At 35.4% G+C, this 26,721-nt stretch overlaps 1 protein-coding gene across 1 annotated transcript; it reads right to left on the bottom strand.

The window, feature by feature from the left end:
- Nucleotides 1-804: 804 nt before the first annotated feature.
- On the bottom strand, nucleotides 805-25,929 carry LOC128030067 (autophagy protein 5). Its single transcript, XM_052617556.1, has 8 exons — nucleotides 25,779-25,929; nucleotides 24,534-24,687; nucleotides 24,313-24,440; nucleotides 22,443-22,521; nucleotides 22,197-22,359; nucleotides 20,253-20,347; nucleotides 11,776-11,893; nucleotides 805-2,204 (listed from the first exon to the last, which is right to left on the bottom strand). The coding sequence occupies exons 2-8, from the start codon at nucleotides 24,639-24,641 to the stop codon at nucleotides 2,068-2,070; spliced, it is 828 nt and encodes a 275-aa protein (XP_052473516.1). The 5' UTR covers nucleotides 24,642-24,687; nucleotides 25,779-25,929; the 3' UTR covers nucleotides 805-2,067.
- Nucleotides 25,930-26,721: the final 792 nt, after the last annotated feature.

Here is a 26,721-nt window from a genome sequence, read left to right as displayed (position 1 = left end):
AAATAAAACTGACAGTACACATGGGATATTCAGGAGATTCTTCCCATTGTGAACAACAGAATATGAATTCAGAGCTTTTGTTTTGCAAACCTCAGATTTTTAGTATTATTTTCACACAGCTTGGTAATCTACAAAACGTAAAACTTTGCCATTAATATCACAAAGAATCTGGAATGAAAAGAATCAATAATCTGATTTTACATAGATCAGCATGTAGATTTTCTAAAAAAAAAAACGTAAAAAAAACTTAAGATACTTAATTCGCTAGTTTTAGTTCAATCATGGCCACATTGTAACTAAGTAAAAATGAAGGGAAAAATGTAAAGCATAGCCAAAATTTGACTAAAACAATGGAACAAATTAGTAACACAAGTTAATAAATAGTTCAAACAAATCTGTAGTTAAAGTACTTTTCATGAAATGAAAATGGTATGAGTTAACTCTTTTTAGCTACTACAGACCTCCCTGAATTTTTTTTTTTTTTTTGAATCTCCTTCTTGACCCATTACTTGTGGGATAATAATATAATTAAAAAAAATAATAATATTAAAAAAATTCAGGGAGGTCTGGATGGAGGCAGATCCGAATTTGGCCTCGTTGTCAATTGTAGGAAAGGAGCAGATTTAAGCAGACTAAATGATTGGAGAAGTCTTGTCATTTTTCTAGAAACTGATCAAATTATGAGGTCAAAGAAAGAAAGAGCAGCTAAAATTTTTTACAATAATATAACATTTTATAGAAAGCATATGGTGAATTTTCATTTCATTCAGAAGAAATGACCATTTAGAGCCAACACTGCATAGCTATAAAATATTGTTTTAATTAAATGCATTTAGAATGAATTTAGCAAAGACAATTTAGCAATAACCGCAATTAAAATGGTGCAAGAAAAAGCACATTTGAACCATGTTGTTAACCGTTATTAGTAGTGAGGAGTTGCAGCGTCTTTATTTCTGTGATTATTCAGAATCATACAAGGAATGATATAAACATCTTAAGTTTGTACACAAACAGCACAGTCTGCTGAGAAGTCGCCTGGTGGTGGCGTAAGCTCTGTGGTTTTCCCCACTTCTCGGTTTGGGGTAAAACACTCACCGATTCCTCTAAACGAATAATCACTATCAGCTGTGTGTTGTCTGCAACACTGATCTACAGTCCCCACATCCCCCTAAACACAGACGGCCAGTCTGCCTTCAGGTTGGAAATAAAGGGGGGGAATACTGTAAGGTTAATTTGCTGGAAACAGTCTGAAAATGAAAATGTATTTGTACAGGCTCTGACTTTTATATTATACATACCCATTTCAAAAATCAAATATTGGCTCTAAATGAATAAAACCCTTTCACCAAGCAGATAAAGCCCCCCAGCCACCGGAAATTAGAAGAAAGTAAAGCATATCTTTAACAGTGTCCGGGAAAAGAGTTTCATTTGTGCTATATCCCACCAACATATGTCTGGGACTGTGACTAATCGGCTCGTGGTATCATCACTTCCACCATGTGTGATCCCCAACACAGCTGCCAAAACCAGACACTGACGCATTTAATCCAGTGAATCCAGTCACCGATATTTGTCCCTCAAGTCACCATTTTTCCTGCGTTGGTTTTTATGCAAGAACTCCATCTAAATTTTACACCTCATCTGACCCGGATGCTTGCATAAAACATGTTGATGATCAAGCCCCATGTTGGTCGTGTAGTAACACCAAACAGGATTCCTCCTAATAATGAAGAGAGCTGAGAGTCCAAGCGTACGTTACTCATAAATTTGAGAGTGGGAACGGGAAAGTCAAAGAGTTAATGTGGGAGTATAATCACATCACAAGCTTGTGCAAATGTAAGAATGTAGGAATATTAAAGGCAGCGAGAACACGGGACCAATCTGAGAGCTGGAAATGAACCAAGAGCGTCTCCTTCATGTGAAGTGCACAAGATTCTGATGTTTAATGACCATCACTCTATAAGGCCACTGCAGGGATGAGAATGAGAAAACAGGTGTGCCATCAGAACATTTCTGCAAATCTTTTATCCCTAATTCTCCATCACCGGACGACTGGATCCTCTGGAATCAGTCACTTGGTGCTGGGATGATGCTGATGTGGAGAAAGTTGTCTGGGTGGCTCAAGTGTTCGCTCAACCACTGGATGGGTGTTTCCAGCAGCGGTTCAATGCCGTGAATCATAACTTGGAATTTCTTTGGCTCGTCTGGAATGAGTGTGAAACAGAGAAAATGACAATTATTCATCAAGGGAAGTACTATTCAAGTAAATATGTGTGTTAAAGCTCAAATATACAAGAGGTGCACAGTGCTGCTTTCATGTACAACAATGTAACTCACTGCTTCATCATAGTACGATGCATTTTTTTGAGAAATTAACTAGTTAATCAATTACAGCTTCGATATTAATTTGTTCTTCGTTGAATTTCTATATTTACAGATTTTTCGTCCAATCACAGGTTCCCTCTTACGTCATACTCCTGGTTTCCACCAGGGTAATAAGGCACTTTTATTTTCTTGACAAACTAAAATATGATGAAAATTTGTATCTCTATGGAATGAAAGATATACTGTAGATTACACTGCATCTTAGCTTAACATATGATAAAAACACAATGAGTGTTTCAACAGTGATCAACAAACGTCTTGTTTGTAAAAAAAACAAAAAAAAAAACAAATCCAGCAAGATGTTTTTAACGTCAGACTCTAGCTTCTGGCTAATATACGTGCCCTCTATCCATAATATTGCTTTCTCCAGCTGTCTTGTCTGAATCAGGAGAGAAATATGCACAAGTGAAAACAGTCGAAAAACCGTTCTAGACAAATATGTCCGTGGATTTTGGTGTGAGACAACAACAGGACATTTTCTCTAGAGGGAGCATTATTATCGAATCAAATTTTAGCCAGGATTATTTGGGGATTATTATGATTTTAATCAGCTCTTTGAACTCTCATTCTGACGATACACTTACTCATCCACTGGAGAGAATCCAATGGTGAACAACTGATGTAATACTAAAATTCCCCCAAAACTGTTAAAATGAAGAAACAAACTCATCTACATCTTGGATGGTCTGAGAGGGAGTGCATTTTTAGCACATTTTCATATTTTGTCGAACTATAAATTCTGAACTTTTGACTGGTAATATCATTTTTTGACATTTTACAATTGTTATTTCATGAAATGTGGAAACTGCATAACCAGATATTGTGAGAGGTTCTATTGTCAGAGGAACCGCAGCATGGTAATTACTGCTATTCTCCACTAATTTATCATCTCATGCACAGAACAAATTGACCAAGTTCATACTGTGTAGCTAGTTACATACGACTGGGAAATTGAAGGAAACGCTAGAGGCAGTAACATTACCCTGTTGACCCATGGAGGTTAAATGACTAATGCAGTTGGACGGAAGGAGTTTCAGTTTGACAGCAAGTGATGGTTCAGGCATCAGCATGTGCGCTGGATGACCTTCTCACACTACTGAACTGCACTGTGACCTACTGGATCATTTGCATATTAACACATACAGAAAGTAATGCTGTTTGGCCCTTGAAATCTTTCAGATAAACAAGACACTATCTCACTGCATGAATCGCCATATGAAAAATCATAAAGTTTCACTATAGGACACAAAAAGCGCAAGTAAACACTCTCTCTCAAACACACACGAAAGCAATTCATCATGTCTGCTCAACTTAGTCCATTTATCATGAGTCTGATGAGTTTAGCTCTGGGCTGGAGAGGTTGGGGACACAGATAACGTGGGTGCAGGAAGGAACTTCTCATAATAATGCATTCTTTTGTTTATTAAATGAGTGGTCAAAAAGGCATGGCCTCAGCTTTCCCTCTGTCTGCTGTCAGCTCAATTATCTTTAACTAGATTCATGCATCATTTGTGCTTTCATTAGGCAGAGCTGCCAATAAGGTCAAAAATACAAGTATTTTTCTATTTCTGCATGAATCAAGTAAATCTCTTCATCTTTCAACTAAGGAAATGGTTTGGAGAAGATACTTAAACCTTACTGGATCCCCTGTTTTTTTTTTTTTTTTTTTTTTTGTGACTTACATATAAAAAAAAAAGTAATAATACATTTTTTTTTTTAAAAGATCATCATCATCATAATTAGCAAATCCAATCTGGCCACTATCAGATTTCTATGCAATTATTTATTTCATTACATATTTTACTTTCTTATATTACCTACTGACATTTAGCATTTTTTATTAGGTAATTTGCTATATATACAAATATCTTTAATAATCTTTATTATTTTGGTCAAAATTGAACATTAAAATGTCTTGATGGATTTCTTTCTTCTAAAAACACAACTATACACTTCACAAGATGTTAAATAACGGACACAGACATCACTATACCAATAAATATATATTTCTAATAGCAGATCACATCTGTCCAATATAGGACTTTATCTATATGTCCAATGTTGTTATTTTTATTTATTTATTTTTTGCTGGTGCATATTTTTCATTCTGACATTACTTACAGATAGTTTTTTTTTGGTGTGTATATATATATATATATATATATATATATATATATATATATGTTGCTGTTTTCCATTTAAGATTAGTGGTGGTTGTTAATTACAAAAAGAATGAACAACTAAAGTAAATAAAAGTTTTGTCATATCTTATTATTATTGTTACAAGACACAAAAAGATTCCATGAACAATGTAAGTGAATAATAGCCCATTTAATAAAATCAACTTAACGAGAAACAAATGAGCGTTTTGGTAGGTGTTCATTGTACGCGTTCTTTAAAGTGGATGAAATATTTATTTGATCCCCTGCTGGTTTTGTAAGTTTGCCCACTTACAAAATACATTTTTATGGTAGGTTCACTTTACAAATAGAGACAGAAAACCAACCAAAGAAAAAAAAAAACATAATATAAAGGTTAGAAATTGATTGATGAGTGAAATAAGTATTTGATCCCAAAGCGAAACATGACTTAGTACTTGGTGCAGAAACCCTTGTTGGTAAGCACAGAGGTAATACGTTTTTTATAGTTGGTCACCAGGTTTGCACACATCTCAGGAGAGATTTTGACCCACTCCTCTTTACAGATCCTCACTAAATCCTTAAGGTTTCTTGGCTGTTGTTTGTCTACTCACAGTTTCAGCTCCCTCCACAGATGTTCTATAGGATTGAGGTCTGGAGACTCCATGACCTTAATGTGCTTCTTCTTGAGCCACTCCTTTGTTGTCTTGGCGGTATGTTTCGGATCATTGTCATGCTGGAAGACCCATCCATGACCCATCTTCAGTGTTCTCACTGAGGGAAGGAGGTTCTCCTCCAAGATTTTACAGTACATGGCCCTGTCCCCTTGATCCTCATTGCGGTGAAGTCATCCTGTACCATTAGCAGAAAATCAACCCAAAGCATAATAATGTTTACACCTCCGTGCTTGACTGTAATGATGTTGTTCTTGGGGTCATAGTCAGCATTTATCTCCCTCCAAACACGACGAGTCGAGTTAATGACAAAATGCTGAATTTTGGTCTCATCTGACAACAACACTTTCTCCCAAACCTTCTCTGAATCATTTAGAGGCAAACTTTAAACAGGCCTGTACATGTGCCTTCTTCAGCAGGGGAACCTTGCAAGCACTGCAGGGTTTCAGTCCATTGTGGCATAGCGTGTTATCGATAGTTTGCTTGGGGACTGTGGTCTCAACTTCCTTAAAGGGATCCCAGAGTATTAAGACATGTATAGCTTAATATAACATAAATTATGTCTCTTATTGAAATATGTAATAGAAAACCCATAAAAGACCAATGTTATTTAAAAAAAACGACATCGTTTTTACACTATGGGGGGCGCCATTATTTTATGTGCTACCCTACAACAGGTTTAAATCCTTCTAAGGTCAGAATATACATTTTCTGAGAATATACATTTAATATTAGAGTCATTTGCCAATGATTTTGAAACGATTTGTTCCAAGCAAGTTCGGAGCAAACCCCTCCCTTCCTTTCTGATTAACAACATTACAGATTGTTTAAAGGGTTAGTTTACATACAAATTTTACTCACCGAGTCATCCTAGGTGTATACTACTTTTTTCTTTCAGACGAACCCAGTCTGAGTTATATTAAAAATTGTCTTTGATCTTTCAAGCTCTATCACAGCAGTCAGCGGGTGTTGCATTGCTTCAGTTAAAAAAACGTGAAATAAAAAACGCCCTTCCATTACAAAAAAGAAAAAAGAAAAGTGTCTCACACTGCCCCGGGGGGTGAACAAAAGCCTCCTGTGGCGAATTGATGCATTTTTGTAAGAAAGATATCCATATTCAAAACATAATATAATAACATTGATAACATAATCACTTGAATCTAGCTTGCGCTCACTTTTGTAAACAGAAGCAGTTCCTGGGGAATGACGTATGAGGTCAACTTTGTGCATACGCCGCTCAGAAGTGATGCACTCAGAAACACAGCAGAGAGATCAAAACAAAACAACGGTCACTAATTAGAAGTACAAAACGAGGATTCGCGGATGTTGGTATTCACGAGACTCACATGTGCATGTGCAACACTGACCTTATACATTATCCACCTGGAGCTGCTTCAGTGTACAACTTTTGGCGCAAGCTATTAAAGTGATTAATACGTTTTGAATATGGATATTTTTCTTACAAAAAAGCTCTTTTTATGAAAGGGCGCTTTTTATTAATATTCTTTTGGACTGAAGCAATGCAACACCCCTGACTGCAATGAAAGATCAAAGACAATTTTTAACCCTGACAGGATTCGTCTGAAAGAAGAAAGTCATATACACCTAGGATGCCTCGGGGGTGAGTAAAACGTAGCCTAATTTTAATTTTTGGGTTAACTAACCCTTTAAGGATAGCTACATTTTAAACTGCAGAAGAGATATTTACAAGCTCCTTCTGTGTATTTCTGGGCTGGTCCTTCACCTTTCTCATGATCATCCTTACCCCATGAGGCAAGGTCTTGCACGGAGCTCCAGGCCGAAACAGATTGATGGTTATTTTGTATTTCTTTCATTTCCAAATAATCACACCAAAAGTGGTCTCCTCCTCACCAAGCTTCTTGCCAATGGTCTTGTAGCTCCGTCCACCCTTGTGCAGATCTACAATCTTGTCTCTGACATCCATTGACAGCTCTTTGGTCTTGCCCATGGAGATGGAGAGGTTGGGTGGAAGATACAGATTGTGTGGACAGGTGTCTTATACACCTAACAAGCTGATATTAGGAGGAACTTCTTAAAGTGGCAGGACTAATCTGTGTTCCACTCGCTCACTTCACCAGTCTGTGAGAGCCAGACTTCTTGCTGGTTAAATACAAATTGTCAAATACCTATTTCACTTACTGAAATGGAAAAATAAATCTTTAACCTTTATAGAATGTGTTTTTTTTTCTGGATTTTTGGTTGGTATTCTCTCTCTCTTTATGCATTAAAATAAACCTACCGTAAAAATTACAGACCTTCTTTTTTTTTTTTTTTTTTGTAAGTGGGTAAGCTTACAAAATCAGCAGAGGATCAAATAAATATTTTCCCACTGTATAAATGATGACAGTTGTAGATGTTAATTAGTTTTCTGGGTAAGTCAGCATGGTCTTTTGTGCCTCGCATTAATACCAAGAACATTGAAGCAACAAACACACTGGGACGGAGTTCTATATGTTCTCATATGACTAAACATGACCATTTCAAACACAAGCACACACACTTCCATGAACAAAACATCCACGTAATAAGAGAACTGACTTGAAGCCAGTTTAAGCTGCAGGGCTATTTGGAATTCCTTAAAAAAAATGAGGTTTGGAGATATCTAAAAACCTTTACATGATAACTAAAAACCCGAACACAGCTCTGACCTTGATTTTTTTTTTAATTGTTAACGGTCAAACAGGACTCTCAAAGAGAGGACTAAACAATCCACTGACCCTGATTTTTAAGTCACACAGTAATAGTGTGAGCAGAAGTAGTAGCTCATTCCTTGAAGTCCTGTTTGTGTGTCTGCCCCCGTGGAGATTGTAGGGGTGTAAGGTGGGTGCGTCCCCAGTGAAGTCTCAGAATGACTTTCAGAATGAGGGGAATTCAAACAACACAACCTCAAATAGTAAATGAACACAACATGCTTTCTTCTGGCAGTTATAACATACGCCCACAGAAAAGCCCTAGCGTGGGTTGGCTCTGGACCTCTGCCACTTTGGGAGTATTTCACTCAACCATGACCAACTTCTTTCAAAGCTGGTAGTGAAAAAGCATACATTTCATCAATTCTCGTATTATCTTCTTTGCTGATAAAATATTAATATCTGTTGTAGTGACCTGGCCGTTGACAGTCCCATAGTTTTCTGTTTGAGTTAGAGGGTTTCACTTGGTGCCTATGAAAGATTATGCATGGCTCAACTGCCAAATTTATCCCATTTAACAATCTCTTCTTCACTTTTGGCTTCTAGCTCATTAGAGACGTTCTAATGGGCATAGTACAGGGAGCTGTTTGGAAAAAAGTTACCCCCAGCACTAAGGCGCCATTCATTTATAAATAGGTGGCCACAATCCTTTAAAGCTGCTGGGGGGAAAAAAGAAACATTTTTATATTTATATATATATATTTATATATATATATATTTATATATATATATATATATATTTATATATATATATATATATATATATATATATATATATATATTTATATATATATATATATATATATATATATATATATATATATATATATATATTTATATATATATATATATATATTTATATATATTTATATATATATATATATATTTATATATATTTATATATATATATATATATATATATATATATATATATATATATATATATATTGCTCAGTGTTGTCTGGAGTCCAACATTCTGTGAAATATCTTTGTGTTTGACAGACTTAAGAAATGCAAACAGATTTGGAACGACATGAGGGTTATTTTCATATCTGGGTGAAATGCCCCTTTGATAATACTGTTACATGACTTTTGTCACAGGTTTCTGTAACAACATCCAGTGCAGTTTTTTCTTTCTTTCTTCTAATTATTTTAAAGAGGCAAAAAATTTAACATGACATCACATGAAAACAAAGGGCTGTAAAATCAATTAATCGTGATTAATCACATCCAAAATAAAAGCTTGTCTGTTCATGATTCAAACATGATTTATCATCTGAAACCTGAATAAATAAGCTTTTGATGTATGGTTTGTTAGAATCAGACAATATTTGGCCGAGATACAACTATTTGAATATCTAGAACCCGACGGTGCAAAAAAAACAACAAAAAAAACAAATTGAAATATTGAGAAAATTACCTTTAAAAGTTGTCCAAATGAATTCTTAGCAAAGCATATAACTGATCAAAAATTAAGTTTTGATTACTACAGTTAGAAATTTACAAAATATCTTCATGGAACATGATCTTTAACTAATATCCTTATGATTTTTGTCATACAAGAAAAATCTATAATTTTGGCCCATACGGTGTTTTTTTTTTTTTTTGTGGCTATTGCTAAAAATATACACCAGCGACATGGCACTGGTTTTGTGGTCCGGGGTCCATTATGTGTACTTTGTATATTTATATGTATATATAAAAACACACATACATGTATATATTTAAGAAATTCAATATTTTTATGTATATATATATATATATATATATATATATATATATATATATATATATATATATATATATATATATATATATATAAAGAAATATGTAACATATTAATAACATACATGTAAATATGTCTTAAATATACACATGTGTATGTATTTATATATTCATATAAATATTGACAGTACATACAAATATATTATGTAAACAAACTTTATATTTGATGCTATTTATCAATTTGACAGCCCTAGGAAACATTAGTTATTGAAAATCCTTTCTGGTAAATCTTTTAAGTCCATGACTGAGCGTAATTCTTGAAAAAGGTTTTCATGTGGTAAACAGAAACTCGAGCATGCTTGCCTGACTCACAAGAACTAACAAGATTTGTTCTCATGTAACACAAGTACAGCTGAGCTTCCGTTTACCAAATGAGATGTGCTCGATCTATGTGAACTGATTAATTTTTACATGTAAATAAAAGCATAATTTACACCTGTTCATCATGTAAATCAGCCATGGCTCTTTCTGAAGTCTTGGATTAAATATGGATTACGTTTACAATGCAATTATGAAATCAAAGTTTTTAAGAGAACGGATAGGCAAATTGATCAATGGATAGACAAAGCTCTTAGATTTCAAAAAGATTTCTAAATCTTTGGTTCAAAGATGAACAAAAGTCTAGAGTGAGACTATGACAATTTTTACTTTTTCAAAATATTGCAAAATATGACCTAATGTATTTGCTTTTCCATTCATTTATAGTTAATAATAATAATAATAATCCATTAACACATCGTATAAACTGCCTAGAAGTACAAAGACCTGTATATCCAACATATCAACTTCCTTAATCTAAGCTATTCAATTCTTAAAAAAGGTCTCTGATTTCTAACTTTAAGATGAATCAGTCATTAATCAGTCTACAGAGTTCATAAATTTTTGAGTCACTGACCCTTTTTTTTAACCACGGGATCACAGCCACTGAAAGTGTTATTCAATGTCTGTAATGGGTTGAGTAGCGAGATGTGCTGGGGGTGATGGAGGTGGGCGGGCCAGCTGGAGGTTTCCCCACTCGCAGAGTGGGTTGACACGAAGGGCTGATGGGTGGGGGTTTTCTAAGCAATTCATTTATTTGAAATAATACCACACATACTCTTCTTCACTATAAAACCTCTAAAACAGAACACGGGGAAATTTTAGACTACCATGTATTGCCGTTTCGATATATATATATATATAAAATCTTTATCTTATTGTGAAAAGCGTAGGAGAGACAGCACCATATGAGCATGTCTCCATGTTTACCAAAAGTTGTCAAAATCTAGCGATAGATTCCATTCCACTCAGTGTCTGAGACATACAGATCGCTATAGTATGGCACTGACAATACATGTCAGTCTGGCTAAAGCATTTTCTTTCGATTTGTGGGAATCCCCACTTCATTGCAACTATAACAGTACTGTAAATCATCTGTGGCATTAAGCCTTTATAAAACAGAAAACCTCATCTGCTGATAAAAGAGAACCTTTAAGTCACAAAATGCAGTTTTTCACTCATGTGTAACTGATAAATGATTAATCAAGTCAACACTGTGATAAGCAGCTATGATTCGAGACCATCTCGAGAAAAGGTATTTCCCCAAGCAGAGATGTATTTCCTTGTAATCTCAACACTTCGCTCTGAGCCGTTGTCAAAGCAAATCCCATATCTGGAAGAGACAGACTGATAACAAAAAAAGAGCAGCACTTTCTCTTCAACCAAACCACCAGGCTGCTCAGACTAAGCATGCAGGTCTTGAATTGGGATGGAAGCAGCACAGGTGTGCTCCGTCATGCGGGCATCTCCACCAGCAGGTGCTCTGTTTGTCACTGCTATTGTCTGCTTATCTACTTTTCTCTCAGGAGAAACCAAGACTCCCCCTGTTTTGGCTGTGGATTTCATTCATGCAACCCTGATTTTTCTTTTTCTGTCTTTTCCTATTTCTCATCTCTACTGTAAATCTCTAGATGTTAAAGATTTGTTTTCCTCTGGTGTCTTTTCCTCACATCTCTGATTCCAACCTCCTGTGAGATGTAAGTCTAAGCTGCAAACACGTTTTCATCAAATAATATCAGTGTGAATTTTTGTCATGTGGATCACCTTCCGCACTTATGGCAGCAGGAAACAGCTCCTTCAGCAGGTCTCCCAACGTAAGCGTGTGGCCCTCAGGAGACACTGGTCGGAAGAGCTTTTGGATGAACGGTCTGTCACTCATCGTCTAAAATGAGACAAATATGAAACCTGTTAGAATGATTATGACAGTGCAAAGTTCTCAAAAAATACAGGATCTGAAGATTGTGGAAGAATGCCTATAATGGCATTTTTTTATTACTTATTTTGATTTCGTTTTTAAGGCATCTGTTTGTATTAGTGATGACTGGATCCTGGTTATATCCACAGATGATATACGGGGTTGGGCGTAATTGTAATAAAAGTATGAAAATATAACATTCTCATTAGTTGCAGTTCCCGGGTGCATGAGACAAATTATTAAAAGGGTTAGTTCATCCAAAAATGAAAATAAGGCTGCATTTTACTTCAACCTCGTGGCATCCTAAGCCCATTTTACACTGCACGTTGGACCCGGAAAATTGCCAGGTCGCCTTCTGTGTGAACGCAAACACCTAGTAACATTGCCGCGTTCAGTCCCGGAATGAGCGCAGTGTGAACAAAAGCCAGAACTAATGCCGTAAAGGGTGTGTCGTAGTGATGACGCAGGTTATCACGTGACTCTTTTACCAGGTGTTTTGAAGTAAGATCAACGTTCGCGCTTAAAAAAAAAATATGTGCAAACTGTAATGAAGCAGAGATCAGTTAGTTCCTCACTTTCCACGCTGACGCTGAGATTGTTCACCAGCTTAAGTGAAAGTTAACGTGTCTAGCGTTTTCGACTCGTACATTACATGTCACATCCTGATGTCACGTGTCGTTACGGGACCTTTATGGGTTGAGTGTGAACGCACGCACATATTCCGGCTAATCACTGGCAGTGTGAAAGTGCAAAATCTAGCCACCCGGGAATAATTTCGGGGACGCATTATCCGTGCATTTTCAGGAATCGCAGTGTGAAAGGGGCTCTAGATGTATATGGCTATCATTTTTCAGATATATTAATACATGCGCAAAGCTGAACTCAAACATCATGCTCCCGGAACTACTGTTGTGCACAACTGTTGGCGCACGCTAGATTAAAGTGATAATTACGTTTTGAACAAGGATATTTTTCTTACGCATTTTGTAACGTTTTTTTAATGGATGGGTGATTTTTATTTAACTTCTTTTGGACTGAAGCAATGCAACACCTGCAGACTGCAATGACAGAGCTTTTTTTTTTTTATATAACTCCACCTAGATTTGTCTGAAAGAAGAAAGTCATTTACACCTAGGATACCTCAGGGGTGAGTAAAAAGCAGCCAAATTTTCATTTTTGGGTGAACTAACCCTTTAATAATGGAAATATTAACTACATTCTCTAAAACTTAATTAACTATTGCTGCATAATAAATTCATCAAAGTGGTACTGTAATAAAGTAATTTCATGTCAACATTTTGCTTTACTCATCACATACCAGGGCATGTAGGTGGCACTTGGATTCATTTAACTGTGATCGTTCATCAAACAGTAAACAGTAAATCAGTATGCATGTAAAGTATGTAAATCATTCAATTAATAACTTCTGCTAACAAAAAACTGAAAACACAGTCTACATATGTCTACACAGTTTTCAACCAGACTGGGAAATTACCACTCCGCTTCACATTATCAATTGAAAATGAAATTTGAGCTTATTTGAGCAAGACGCACCCAACCCACAGCAATGTGTAAGGCCAACAGCATCTCAGAATGACTGATCCGAAAAAAGAAACAGGAATTTTCAGACTGTTGAGCGATTCGTTACTGTTTTTTTACACACTGTCATATTAAATATAAATCAAATACATTTTATTGAACACAATATTACTGTGAGACGGGATCTCAAGAACTATATATAACTGTAATGTGATGATCATAAAAGGGTCTGTGTGGATATCTAAATCAGAGAAAATCATAGGTTTATGTGGGTGGATGATTTATTTTCAACAGAGGAATTGGGTGATGTTAAAAATGAACGGTGCATCTCTAGTTTGTATGTATCTATGCCCTGTATATGCTGAAATTCTGAAACAATAAAAATGGTGATCACAAAAAATAAAATAAATTTTTTTTTACCGGTATATTTCTTACCAATATTGGAAAGTTAAACTTTCAGATCATCAAATAGCACATATATATAGCACACCCTAACACAATGACTACACACACCGACCACCTACACTCAAGTGAGTACACTTTTCCTTTGAGTTTTTTCTCAATTTCCATTTAGTTTATATGTTATTATAAGCTAGTCAGCATCCGAGAAATGGCATCTACATAATTTCAGGGTACCCACTGTTCACACTAATTACAAAGTGCTGACAGAAAAATAATTCATTCGTTAACTTCGACAGTTAGAGCTGTTTTTAACCCACACTAGTTGGGTGTAATGTTGTGAATTGCTGAATAAGATATTGAGTGGATTGACAGCCGGCAGTCACGCATAGTCTTTCCTATGGCCTTGTGCGAGCAGGCAAGGTGTCGAATGCTGGACAGGATCCAGTTTTCAAACACAACTTGCATGTGGTCATTGATGCAGGGTATCATTCTGTAAGATCTGGACCTGTGGTGACAAACAGCGGCCTGACGAACAATAGGAGTCAATCTTGGGGCTGTGAAAAGGAAACTAGTGACAACGGCTCAGGTAGTCCAGCTGACACTGACACCCTCAGGTATCAGGAAGAGAAGGTGTCTCAGGATGCTACGGTCTCGATCAGGTTACCAGAAAAACTGACTCACTGCTCACTTGCACCAAGATCATCTCTACAGTCAGAGAAGAGAGAGTGTGAGAAGTGACAGCTACTACGTTGCATTTTTAAACAGCCGCATTAATTATTGACCCCAGCATTATCCAAAAGGCTCCTGATACTGATGAGAAGTGTGATACTCTGGGTGCCGACACTTTCTTTTCAACTCCTCTGACACCCTAGCTGGCAAACCAGCACATGAAGCACACAACAGACATCATTAGCCTTTCTCCAAAAGCAAGAGGCCAGAGAAGAGAGATGCTCTCAGGTCTCAGAGCTTATGATCAGAGGCTGTATCTACATTTTGAGAGTATGCAGATAGTTATAGGTTCTTTAAGCAGTAATCGGACTGTAAAATAAAGTAAGTCACTCAGGCAAGGCAGTACCCCTGAAACTTGTTTTAAAGGAATACCCCACCCCATAATGAAACTTTTGTCATCAATCACTTTACCGCCATGTCGTTCAAAAACTCATAAAAGCTTTTTCCTTATCGAAACACAATTTAAGATATTTTAGATGAAAACCGGGACTTTCTGAGAGCTTGTGACTTTCCCATGGATTGCCAAGTAAAATACACTGTCAAGTAGGGCTGCACGATATTGGGAAAAATTTACATTGCGAAATGTAATCTAATTTTTTCTTACAAACAAAAATGGGGTGAACACACTTACATTCTCATTTTAAATGATTTAAACATTGACACCATCATGCCAATTGATTAATATGCGCGAGGGAGAGAGAGCAAGACTGTTGTTTGAAGATGGTGAGCTTGCGGCCGGAGCTCGCTCGCTCGCTCTCTCTCTCTTTCGCACTCTCTATCTCTCTCTCTCTCTCTCCACGAATCACATTCGCCAAGGGCCGGGGAGCAGCTGGTCCGTACAGTTAATGAATAACGGATCAACTACGACAGCCTGCATCGCACATCCTGTGATGTGACTATCGTGGATTCGTACATCACGATATCGATGCTTAAACGACACATCGTGCAGCCCTACTGTCAAGTTTCAGAAAAGTATGAAAGACATCGTCAGAATAGTCCATCTGTAGGGCTGGGATAAACTATTATTTTTTAAACGATTAATCTAGCGATTATTTTTTCAATGCATCGATTAATCTAACGGTTAATTTTTCCAGACCGATTCGATTTCGATTATCTCCCCATTAATTGACTACTTAAAATTTATACATGTTGATTTTCATATCTGAATGAAAAAAACATGAATTCCTTAACATTGCAATATATGTTTATTGCTCTTAAAATTACAAAATAAAAGACTGACTAAGAATGCATTACTTTGCACTTGTATAGAGATAGCATTCAATAAAACCTTGAAGCCTTGAAAACACATAGTTACTGAAACAAGCTTACTGAACACATAGGGCCTAGGTTACTGAAAAAAAGTTCTTCTTTCAGTTGAAAATAACAACAACTCGATGTCTAGCATTCAATAAAAAAGGTCATCCAAAATACTTGTTTAGAGCAATTGAAAGAACACAGTAACCAATGTAAACCTGAGGGCTTTAAGCTAATACGGAGAGTGCTATTCCCAAAAAAAAAAAAAAACAGTGGGAGCCAGCAGCCTGTCATGGAGAAGAAAAAAAATCTCTGAATGCTCCACGTGAAACTTTGGCGTTCCGCCCTTTTTCTGTCGTGTTTAATGATTTTGATTAATATGCACAAGGGAGAGAGAGAGAGAGAGACTGCCATCAGTGGTTCAACTGTAACGTTATGAAGTGACAAGAATACTTTTTGTATGTGAAGAAAACAAAAAATAATGACTTTATTCAACAATCAGTCTCCACTGTGTCTCTCCACATCAATGTAGTAACATTTTGGAGAATATGAGCTGAACGCAGGCAGTGTACGCTCTTCTGTGTCAGCCGTGCCACAAGAATATGTTTTCTGCAAGTATTTATGCTTTAATTTTAATGAAAAGAGTGCAGCTGACAGATTTCTCGCCGCTTCATAACGTTACGGTTGAACCACTGATTTTGGGGTGGAGTATCCCTTTAGTGAGATGAATGGTAATAGTAAACTGAAACAACCATGTCATTTTTAAACATCAAAGTTAAAACATTAAAGTGCTGAATTATTTGAATATTAAATATATATATATATATAAAAAGACATACATTTTGAATGGAAATATTCAAGTTCATATATATATATATATATATATTAGGGGTGTAACGGTTCACAAAATTCACGGTTCGGTTCGATACGATTCACTGATGTCACGGTTCGGTTCGGTACGGTTCGGTACGTTTTAGATACAGCAAAAAGAACAAATTGGCAACAAAGTATGTTTTTTGTTTTTTTTTACATTTAACAATGATCTATTCTTTACCCATCTTCTATGGTGTTTTCTTAGCAGCATACTGTATAAAACAAAAACAGCTCCTTATTAAAAAAAATTGTAAATGTTATATTGTTGTAGTAGTTATGAACAAATACAAAGATGTAACTTTTCATATGGAACTCTATAACTCTTTATATTGAGTCGTGTGTTTTTACTCAATTGGTTCTCTATAGGGCTTATGTTTTTTGGAACAAAGCAGGAATTACGGTCTGGCTGAAATGGGCTCGTGAAGGAATATAGTAACGGGGCGAAATTACATTAAGAATGTTCTTAAAACATGCGTTTTCCACTATAGGCGCTCGCTCACTCAGCACACGCTGAAGGCTCGTTGCAAAATGACTAAAGGGTCTTTCACACAGGACGCGATACGCGCGGCGCTGGATCCTGGGCTCAGCGTTGCCCTTCAGATACAACGCGATTTGCGCTGCACTATGCCAAGAGCAAAGTAGGTGGAGTTTTCAAAACTGCCCGTGCATACGTTCTATTTATAACAGTTCTTCTATAACATGCAGGCCTGTTAATTGAATCGTACTGCTCAGGAAATTCCGACACAGTACAGTACTAGTCCATTTTGATTACCGTTCTTGTTTGGATGCCCCGATCGATTGGTAAAGTGCACCCAAACACCAGACCTGTTGGTTATTGGAGGATCTTCTATTTGTGGTCTGTTAAACGCATTGGCCATTTTGCAACGAGCCTTCAGCGCGTACTGAGTGAGCGAGCGCCATAGACAGTAAAAGAAATGGACACAGCGACCCCATTGGAACTTAATTGAGACAAATGAAGCCCAGTTTTAGCGTTTTTTAGCACTTCCGTTTCTGACGCGCAGACTCAAACTAAGCTTGACGACGTCAGCAACCTGTCTGCCAGATGTAAATCTTCTAGTAGCTGTGCGTGAAAACTGCCATCGTTAATCTTGCAGAGACGGCGAGCTTGAGCGGGGAGTTCTTTGTTGTGAGTGAGCAGGAGTAAGTATTCTGATTAATTATTTTGTATAGTATTTTAAAATGTAACGCCAGTACGCCATATTAAGTTAATTGTCTGCGAGCTTCTCCTCCTGTCTGTACGGTAATGCGACAGAGAGCCGAGTGGTTATGACGCAATCGTTAGCCTATTTTTTACAAAAACTGTTTATACGGGGCCATAATGTAACATAGAAGTTAATGGAGCCCTTTATACATTGTCGTGTATCTTTAGAAATAAATAATGGACAAACAGAGTCTTTAAACGCCTCAGATGTAAAGTTATTCGCTGTCAAAGTGACGCCAAAATGAATGGGAGTCAATGGGAATGCTAACGCAAGTGAAGTTCTGCTAAAAGATGGCAGCCCCCACCCGACTTCAACTTCCGGTCGAGTTCCTTGCCCCTTGGCGAGCGCCTGCTGAGTAGCCTAACATAAACATATAAGCTGGTGTTTTTTTTTCTTGTTCGGGAGTGTCAGGGGCGTTGCCTGTTACGTCGTTTGGGTTATTGGGCTACCTTGTTGAACGCATATCATTATATTTCACAATTTTTTCTTTATTTTCCAAATATAATTAATTAGTCCAACGAACCGTTCGGTACATAATGCGTACCGCGTACCGAACCGAAAGCCTCGTACCGAACGGTTCAATACGAATACGCGTATCGTTACACCCCTAATATATATATATATATATATATATATATATATATATATATATATATATATATATATATATAGGTTCATATATAAGGTGTTTAATTCAAAAACAAACAAAAAAATTGTTTGAAAATGTCAACCAAAATATCAATCCATCATTAAAATGTACAAATTGTGAATTCAAATATTCAAATAAACATTTAAATGACTATCAAATAAAAACAAATGTTTGCACTGTGGATTTAAAATATTTAAGCTCTCAATTTAATTAAATACTGAAATTGTCAAATCCAACATTCTAACGGCTGACTTCAAGGTAATTAGCTGAATGTAGCATTCTGGGGCAATTCATTTAACTACAATTTAAAGAATTCATTTACAACAGCTTTGTTTTAAAACATAACCAATAGAGCAGGGCTACAGGGTATAGATATAAATATATCTTTGCAATTGTTATATATATATATATATATATATATATATATATATATATATTTTTTTTTTTTAGATTTATGTTTGCTATGGTCTCCCACATTCTCCTATAGAAATTTACCCTGCTATAGTTTACTAACCTGCTCCAAATCTGGGCATGTTAAAAGGGTCTAAAGGACAAAGTAATCAAAAGCATTTGAAAACATTTTGATCATTAGGTGGTGTTGCCCCAAATTTTTCGGGTACTTTCAAAGCATTACACATGAGTTTCAATATCATGATTTTAGGCCAAACATTTTAAGCTATTTGCCATATTTTTTGAACAGCAGGTGATGATTTTCCAGTGTTTAGAAAATGACGAAGCTGGTAGAAACAGACACAACATGATAATTCCTTCAAACATAAAAAAAATGAATAAATAAAAAAGCAATTATTTTACATCTTTTACATCTACATACTGCTGTTTATTGAGTTCATTGTCATTTCATGTGTCTCCATTTTGTTGCGGCCAAGATTTCAGATCATAAAAAATAATAAAGCCTTTCAAACTAAACATAACTGTCATTTATTATAATAATAATAATAATAATAATAATAATAATAATAATAAAAGATCACTCTCCTAAACGTTTTTGAATGTTTTTCACATACACAAAAAAACATGTTAAAAAAAAAAAACCTCATAAATTGTGACCCTGGAGCACAAAACCAGTCTAAAACTGCTGGGGTATATTTTCAGAAATAGCCAAAAAGAAAAACTGCAACAACATTGTATGGGTCAAATTTATGGATTTTTATTTTAAGCCAGAAATCATTAGGATATTAAGTAAAGATCATATTCTATGAAAATATTTTGTACATTTTCTACCATAAATATATCCAAACTTCATTTTTGATCAATAATATGCATTGCTAAGAATTCATTTGGACAACATTAAAGGTGATGTTCTCAGTATTTAGATTTTTATGCACCCTCAGATTCCAGATTTTAAAACAGTTGAATCTTGGCTAAATATTGTCCGATCTTAATAAAACATAAATCAATGGAAAGCTTATTTATCAAATTGATAAATCATATCATATACATTATGATGTATAAATCTCAATTTTGAACAACTGACACTTAAGTCTGGTTTTGTGGTCCAGAGTCACAATTGTCTTATAAAGTCATAAAGATTTCCAATTCACTTAAAATTTCTACCATTTCAGCTACTTAAGTAACTTTTTGTCCCATCAGTGTAACCATTTACCGTACTGTAGAAAGTAAATAAATGAGGAAATACCTGATATATTCTAAAGGGGATATAGCGGAAGCCTCCCTCTTCGGTAGGATACTCCATGAGTTTACGATTCATGGCCCAGAACTGGTCGAATTTATCTGATAAAAGCAAGCAATTGTTTTAGTCAATGACAGTAACACATGTTTCACGTTGATTCTCTTTCAAATTATGCAGCACAGTAATGTACAAACCCCTGTGAATTTCTTTCTTCCGTAGGACACCCTTAGTCACCATTTACTTTCAATGTAAGGAACCAAGATGCAATGTAAGTGAATGGTGACTAAGAGTGTCAGTCGCTAACATCTGCTTAGCATCTCTTCTTGTGCTCCACAGAAGAGTCAAAGTGAGTCCGAGTCAAGGCCCATTAACAATACAAAATATCTTCAGCTATTTTAGCATCCACAACAACGGACAATAACATTCTGTTTATTATAAGTGCATGGGGTAGTTTTGCTGTCTGGCCCTTTAAACGCTTGAGCACTCGGACAAACTCTGACTGACTGTCACTTAAACAGCTAACGTGTTTACTGTTAATCAGCTGGAAAAAATCACTCTGAAAATGATCCCAACATTATCATTCCTCTGTGTTATCATCATTACAGCTGTGATGAACAGAACTGTAATGATTTATGAAGTTGTATATAATAGCGTCGAACTTTAGAATAAACAGGCATGAGATTTCTGAGCAGAGCCGTGTGTGTTCGGTCACATGTGCAGGTGAAACTGTTACTTTCTCTCATCAGAGAGGACAGCTGTGACAGTGCGTTATCAAAACATCTCTGCTTCTGAAACTTACACCTCTCTCAGTTTATCTGCAGCTTCACATTTTCACCTTTAAATTAACTACTGAAACCACTGCCTGCATCGCACACACTAATTTTAAGATGAAAGTGTGGGTTTGAAGTTACTGATGGCATTATGTTTAAAAGAACACTCCACTATTTTTGAAAATAGGCTCATTTTCCAACTCCCGCTAGCACTTTTAACTTAGCTTAGCATAGATCATTGAATCTGATTAGACCGTTAGCATCTCGCTCAAAAATGGCCAAAGAGTTTCGATATTTTTCCTATTTGTCGCACCCATGGTACAGCAGCCAGAAAATGTTTTGTTACCCGCATTCTTCAAAATATCTTCTGTGTTCAACAGAATAAATAAATTCATACAGGTTTGGATCATGTTAAGGGTGATTAAATGATGACAATTTTTGGGGTAGCCTATACCTTTAAGGCAAGACACTACAAGTAAAACCTTTTTCTTTTCAGAAACAAGACAATTTTAAGGGTTTTGGGCTATTTTGCTTCCCTAGCATTTCTTTTGTACAACTAGTGGAAAGACAACATCCACTTTGCACATTTCAGTGATTCTTTTATTACACTATCTATTTGGATCTGTAGATTTCTATTGCAATACATATTTTTAAAGGCAGTTTTCTTAAAATAAGTATTTTCTCCTGCACTAAGCCAGAAATCTCCTTTTCCATAATGCAACAAGCTTTACAGTTTTATATATTATGAAGGTTTGTACAGATTTGTTATCTTAACGAGGTTAAGGTTAAAAATAATAAATTTTATATATATATATATAAATATATATATATATTTTTTTTTTCCAGCTGTTGAAAGTGTTCATGAAACACCCTATACCCACCCAAGCCCCCCACAAAAAAAAAAAAAAAAAAAAAAACACAGACCAACTTTAACTTTAATAGGCAATCAAAATGAAATGAGTTGAATTTTGAACCTGGCTTTATCCAATGTTCAGATTTCTGTTCAAATTAGAGCATATTTAATTAAACAATGTCTAATTTCTGTAACATTTCAGAAAACCTCAAAAAAAAAAAGAATTGTTTTACTCTACAGTGATTAACCCACTGGGAAAACGTGGTTGTGTCTTGCCTTAACACAGAGTATGTGAATGAGGAGTGTTATCCGGTCAGCAGTTCTTACCGTTCTGCAGACCCATCCACAGTTGTTTATGGTCTTTTTTCTGCATGTCGTTGATGACCTGGCTTTTGTGTTTGAGTGCATCTGCCTCTTTAATGCATGACATGAAATGCGCTTCTATCACTGAGTTCGATGCGCAGTGAAGCAAGTCGCGTTCTGGGAAGTTCTGCAAAATAAAGGAGATCGCAACTGTGGCATATCAATAACATAACAGAAAAAAAAACTGAATGAATGAATCAGTCTACACACCTTAAAGTGCACTGTGACGTTCCAGGGCAGAGCTGTGTTTGAAGCATGAAGATCGAACAACACGCCAATGGGATAGTGCCTTCAAATGATGAAAATAGCACGTTTATAGTCCACAAAGCAAACACATGAGCAAAATCAATCACTGAGTAACTCAAAATATGGCAAAAATCAAACAGCTCTCATTCCTCAAGCAAGCAGATCTCATCTATAAGCCTTGTTTTATCCTGCCACCTAGTGGTGCAAGACAAAAGTACACCTAAAACTCAGAGTATAAACAGACTAACAAATAAAGAGCTGCAAGGATTTGAGAGTTTATAAATCTATAACAAAGAATAAACCAGATCTATTAAAAGTGCTGGGTGAGATTTTTTGTAATAATTACATCTATGCACCAGCTAAGAAACTGCCATTGAGACAGTAATGTACACGGCAAAAACAAGTCCAGGGAGTAGGGAGGTTCATTTCTGTTATTTTTCCTAACCGACAACCGACGCTCATTAACTGATTATTAACCATTAACCGACAAGATTATTTTAAATAAGAAAGGATAAGTGTCTGTGACCCATTAAAAATACGAACGTTTGTTTCCCGGGGATAATTTTACATGCGCAAAAAGCAACAAACAACAGAAAATGAGGATTCAAATCACATCACGCACCTACAGCGCTTCTGCAAAACATTTAAAAGCTAGGCTATAAATAGCAAATAAATAGGCCTATACAAGAAATATAGTTTTACTCAAATAATAAATTACGAAAATGAGCGAAAAACAAGTCAAGTGTTATCACCTTACTGCCAAGATGTAATGAAAAACATTTTGTTTAACGTGGATACTGGAACGCGAGTGAAGAGGGGTATAATAATAATTTAGTATTCAAATACATTGCGATTATGGAAACATTTGATTTTGTGTCGAATGAGAGACACAACGTTGGTTTCAGCTTCATTTTAGCCTAAAATTGAATTGTTTTGGCTTTATGTAGCTATAATGTCTTATATTTTTTAGATAGGCTGTTAATTGAAAGGATTTGTTGTGGAGTGAGGGGAACTAAAACAGCAGAGCTATGTTTACAGTGTTTCTTATAATGTTTGTAAACATTTCATGTTGGCATTAGGCCTATTTATGAAATAAATAATAAAATGTGACTTATTAATAGGCTTATGTTTTTCTTTCTCTCTAAAACCAATTTTTTTATACACGTACCGTAGCCTGTTTTTGACTATGCGGCAAACCTTTATAAATATTTGGATAAATTGCTGAAAATAAATAAATAAATGAGTTTTTAAACCATTCAACTGATTGTATTAATTGGTCAAAATTCTTTACGCTTTGTTAACGGTTAACTGGTTAAAATGAACATCGCTACAAGGGAGCGTCCCACAAACCAAAATCTATATTGTGGTTTGCTGATATGTTTTCGGAGAGTAGCCAGTCTTGTGTAAGTTGAAAAGCTGAAATTGCTTACAAAACCTTTCATAAAAGTACAAGAATGTATCAATTATATTGAACATAGTAGACTTTTAATTTTGCTGCAACTTATTAACCCTATAAAGCCTAGTGTATCATATTACACACATTTCTAGGGCCTCTAATCAAATACGTCCATCAGGCTTTTGAGGAACATATATTTGTACACCTCTCAATCATCAACGTACTGCGTCACATTATGTGTTTTGAAACTACAAAACTTTGATCATAAAACGAAGCATTTCTTCTTAACAAGACGTATTATTGGGAGTAACCGATTGCTTCTGTACCTCAATTAGCTGAGTAGCTGTGTAAGTGGTTTTGGATAAAATACATGAATGTGGAAATGAAAGTCATGTGCAAAAGTTAGTTTAGATTAAACACATTGACAACTCGACTTACCACTTGAGAGGCGTTCCCTCATATTCAAACCACATCTCCTCCACGTCTTCAGTCTTCATGACTCGGAGGAAGTGTTTCTTGACTTTATCAGTGACTAGCGTCAGGTAACTGACCCGTGGGAGGAGCAGCTGACAGATTGACAGAGAGAAGCAGCACAGGTCAGGTGACATGAGACGAACCGCTCTACAGCTGAGAGAAAGAAAGTCGGACACTTAACTGACATAGTAGGGTTCAGCCTCTCTCTCTGTGGTTTCCTCTGGAGACAGGGTGAAACAGGCCGGGATCCTGCCGAACCACACATCTCGGAGCACATCCTTGTCATCTGCCATTATCGTCTTTCTCCAGGTGACACATATAATGTCTTCAGGTGCCGAGCTGTTTGAAACACAGAACTTCATCAAGATATCAAGCCGTTCTGACACTAGGTGTTTATATATGATTAAACACTTTATCTGTCTAAACATGCAGAAACAACTCAAAGGAAGCCACGTGCACTTAAGAGTCCCAAAAGCAGATAGGTGGAAAAGTGATTCTTTTTTGCAACTCAGATTTCTAAATAATACAGAAAAATATTAAGAAGTAACCTAAGAACACCAATCAGAATCTGAAAATGGTTATTCATATGGCCACGAATAATTTGTGCTTGATAATTAACAATTTTATTTTTTATTAACTTTACTACTTTTTTTTTTTTTTTACTACTGATGGAACCTTTGAGGAATTGTACACATACACACACACACACACACACATATACATATATATATATATATAATTACATTTAATTTAATAGAAGGGTTGTCAGAGTTGTTCATTTGAGATATTTAGTCAAATGTTTTAACATTTTTACTGAATTTCGACACTACAATTTTATAAACACTCATTGAAAACCATGGCAAAAGCAATTATTTTATTCTATTGATAACCCAAGTCTTTAAATAGGCTAGATGATTTTAAACATAATAAACAATACCTTTCTGAGACAAAAAAAAATTATCTGGGAAGAGCCATAAACATAAATACGTATAAAAGTCTATTTTCATATCTCTTCACGTGCTCTAAAGAATACAGAAAGCACATAACGTATTCATCTAACGTTAAATGGCTGCAGAAGTTGTTATGTTTAGAGGAAATGAAATGTAACGTTAAACATCAGATTTAATAAGTGAAATAGGCCTAACGTTACTAGCTCTGCTAACATTTGGCTAATGTTAGCATTTAACACTATTTACCATGACAATCGACAAACTGTAAATATATCTTCTGTAATCAGTTATTAGAGATATTTACTCGTCTTTCTGAGGCTGTAATTATGATAATGTGAGTAAATAAAGCTAGCACCGACAGAACAGCATTACACACGGTGAGACACCTTTGGAGCTATAAACGATACCAAAACTGTCTCGAATTCATAAACTACTGCATCCAAACCTTAATAACAGACAGAAAACAAAATAATAAATTACATTCATTAGATGTCGACAGAAAGCACTGGAGTTGAGATCATCTTCAACGCCAAGAAGCGATGTCAAGATGGCACAGAGCTTCAAATTAAAAGTCTCTACATGTTCATTTATTTTCTAAATAAACGTCACGGTGCGTTCAGTGTGTTTCACAATAAAAGTCCCAGCCGGTGCGTTCATTATAATTGTCTGCCATACCTTTACACAGTTCTGTTCTGCATATAGTGGTTGTTTTATTTATTTATTTATTTTTAAAGGCGCTGTCGAATGACTGATTCAGTACCGATTTGGATGAGACTAACATCTCACAAGAAGTTCATGAGCTATGATTGCTTGAATGTTTTAATGACTTTTAATTATTTATCTATTTTAACAGATAATTTTAATAATAATTATTATATATATATATATATATATATATATATATATATATATATATATATATATATATATATATATATATATAATCGTACCCATGAGCATCAGGGAAAGTAAGCCATATCCTTATATTTCCCATCATACCTACAGGTTTTAATTTAGTTTTAACCTAAAACTTATTTATTTCAGTTTTCTAAGTTTTTAAGTTCACATTTTTCATCTAATATTTACATTTTTATTTTATTTCAGCTTTATTCCAATTATTTAAAACTGGTTTAATATGTTTAGTGAAGAAATTATACAACAACCTCCAATGTTAGATTTTAATAATGGATTTCAATAATAAAAAAAATTATTAATCAAAGTATTTTCATTTTGAGAAGCTGTTACTTTTAATTCTCTACAGCTCAAAGCAAAAGATCTGACATTTATAAATTATGATTTATTTTTAGTGGGCAGAACTGATTAAAACTGACATGCGTACCTTCTTCAACAGGTAAAACTACCAGAATTGTTTCATTTATGCCTATTAATATTTGTGCAACACTCAACATTATGTTGGAGAACG

The sequence above is a fragment of the Carassius gibelio genome, chromosome A16 (genome assembly GCF_023724105.1).
Source record: "Carassius gibelio isolate Cgi1373 ecotype wild population from Czech Republic chromosome A16, carGib1.2-hapl.c, whole genome shotgun sequence".
Classification (NCBI taxonomy): Eukaryota; Metazoa; Chordata; class Actinopteri; order Cypriniformes; family Cyprinidae; genus Carassius; species Carassius gibelio.
The sequence above is the reverse complement of the archived record's forward strand: the minus strand, read 5'-3'. Positions and strand labels throughout refer to the sequence as shown.

Excerpts from the sequence above, each read along its gene's own strand:
- LOC128030067 (XM_052617556.1), bottom strand. The coding sequence starts at position 24,641 with ATGGCAGATGACAAGGATGTGCTCCGAGATGTGTGGTTCGGCAGGATC. Across the intron at positions 22,360-22,442 it reads ACGTCACAGTGCACTTTAAG|AACTTCCCAGAACGCGACTT; the intron begins GTGTGTAGACTG and ends TTTATTTTGCAG. Across the intron at positions 20,348-22,196 it reads GTGGATGGGTCTGCAGAACG|ATAAATTCGACCAGTTCTGG; the intron begins GTAAGAACTGCT and ends TGCTTTTATCAG.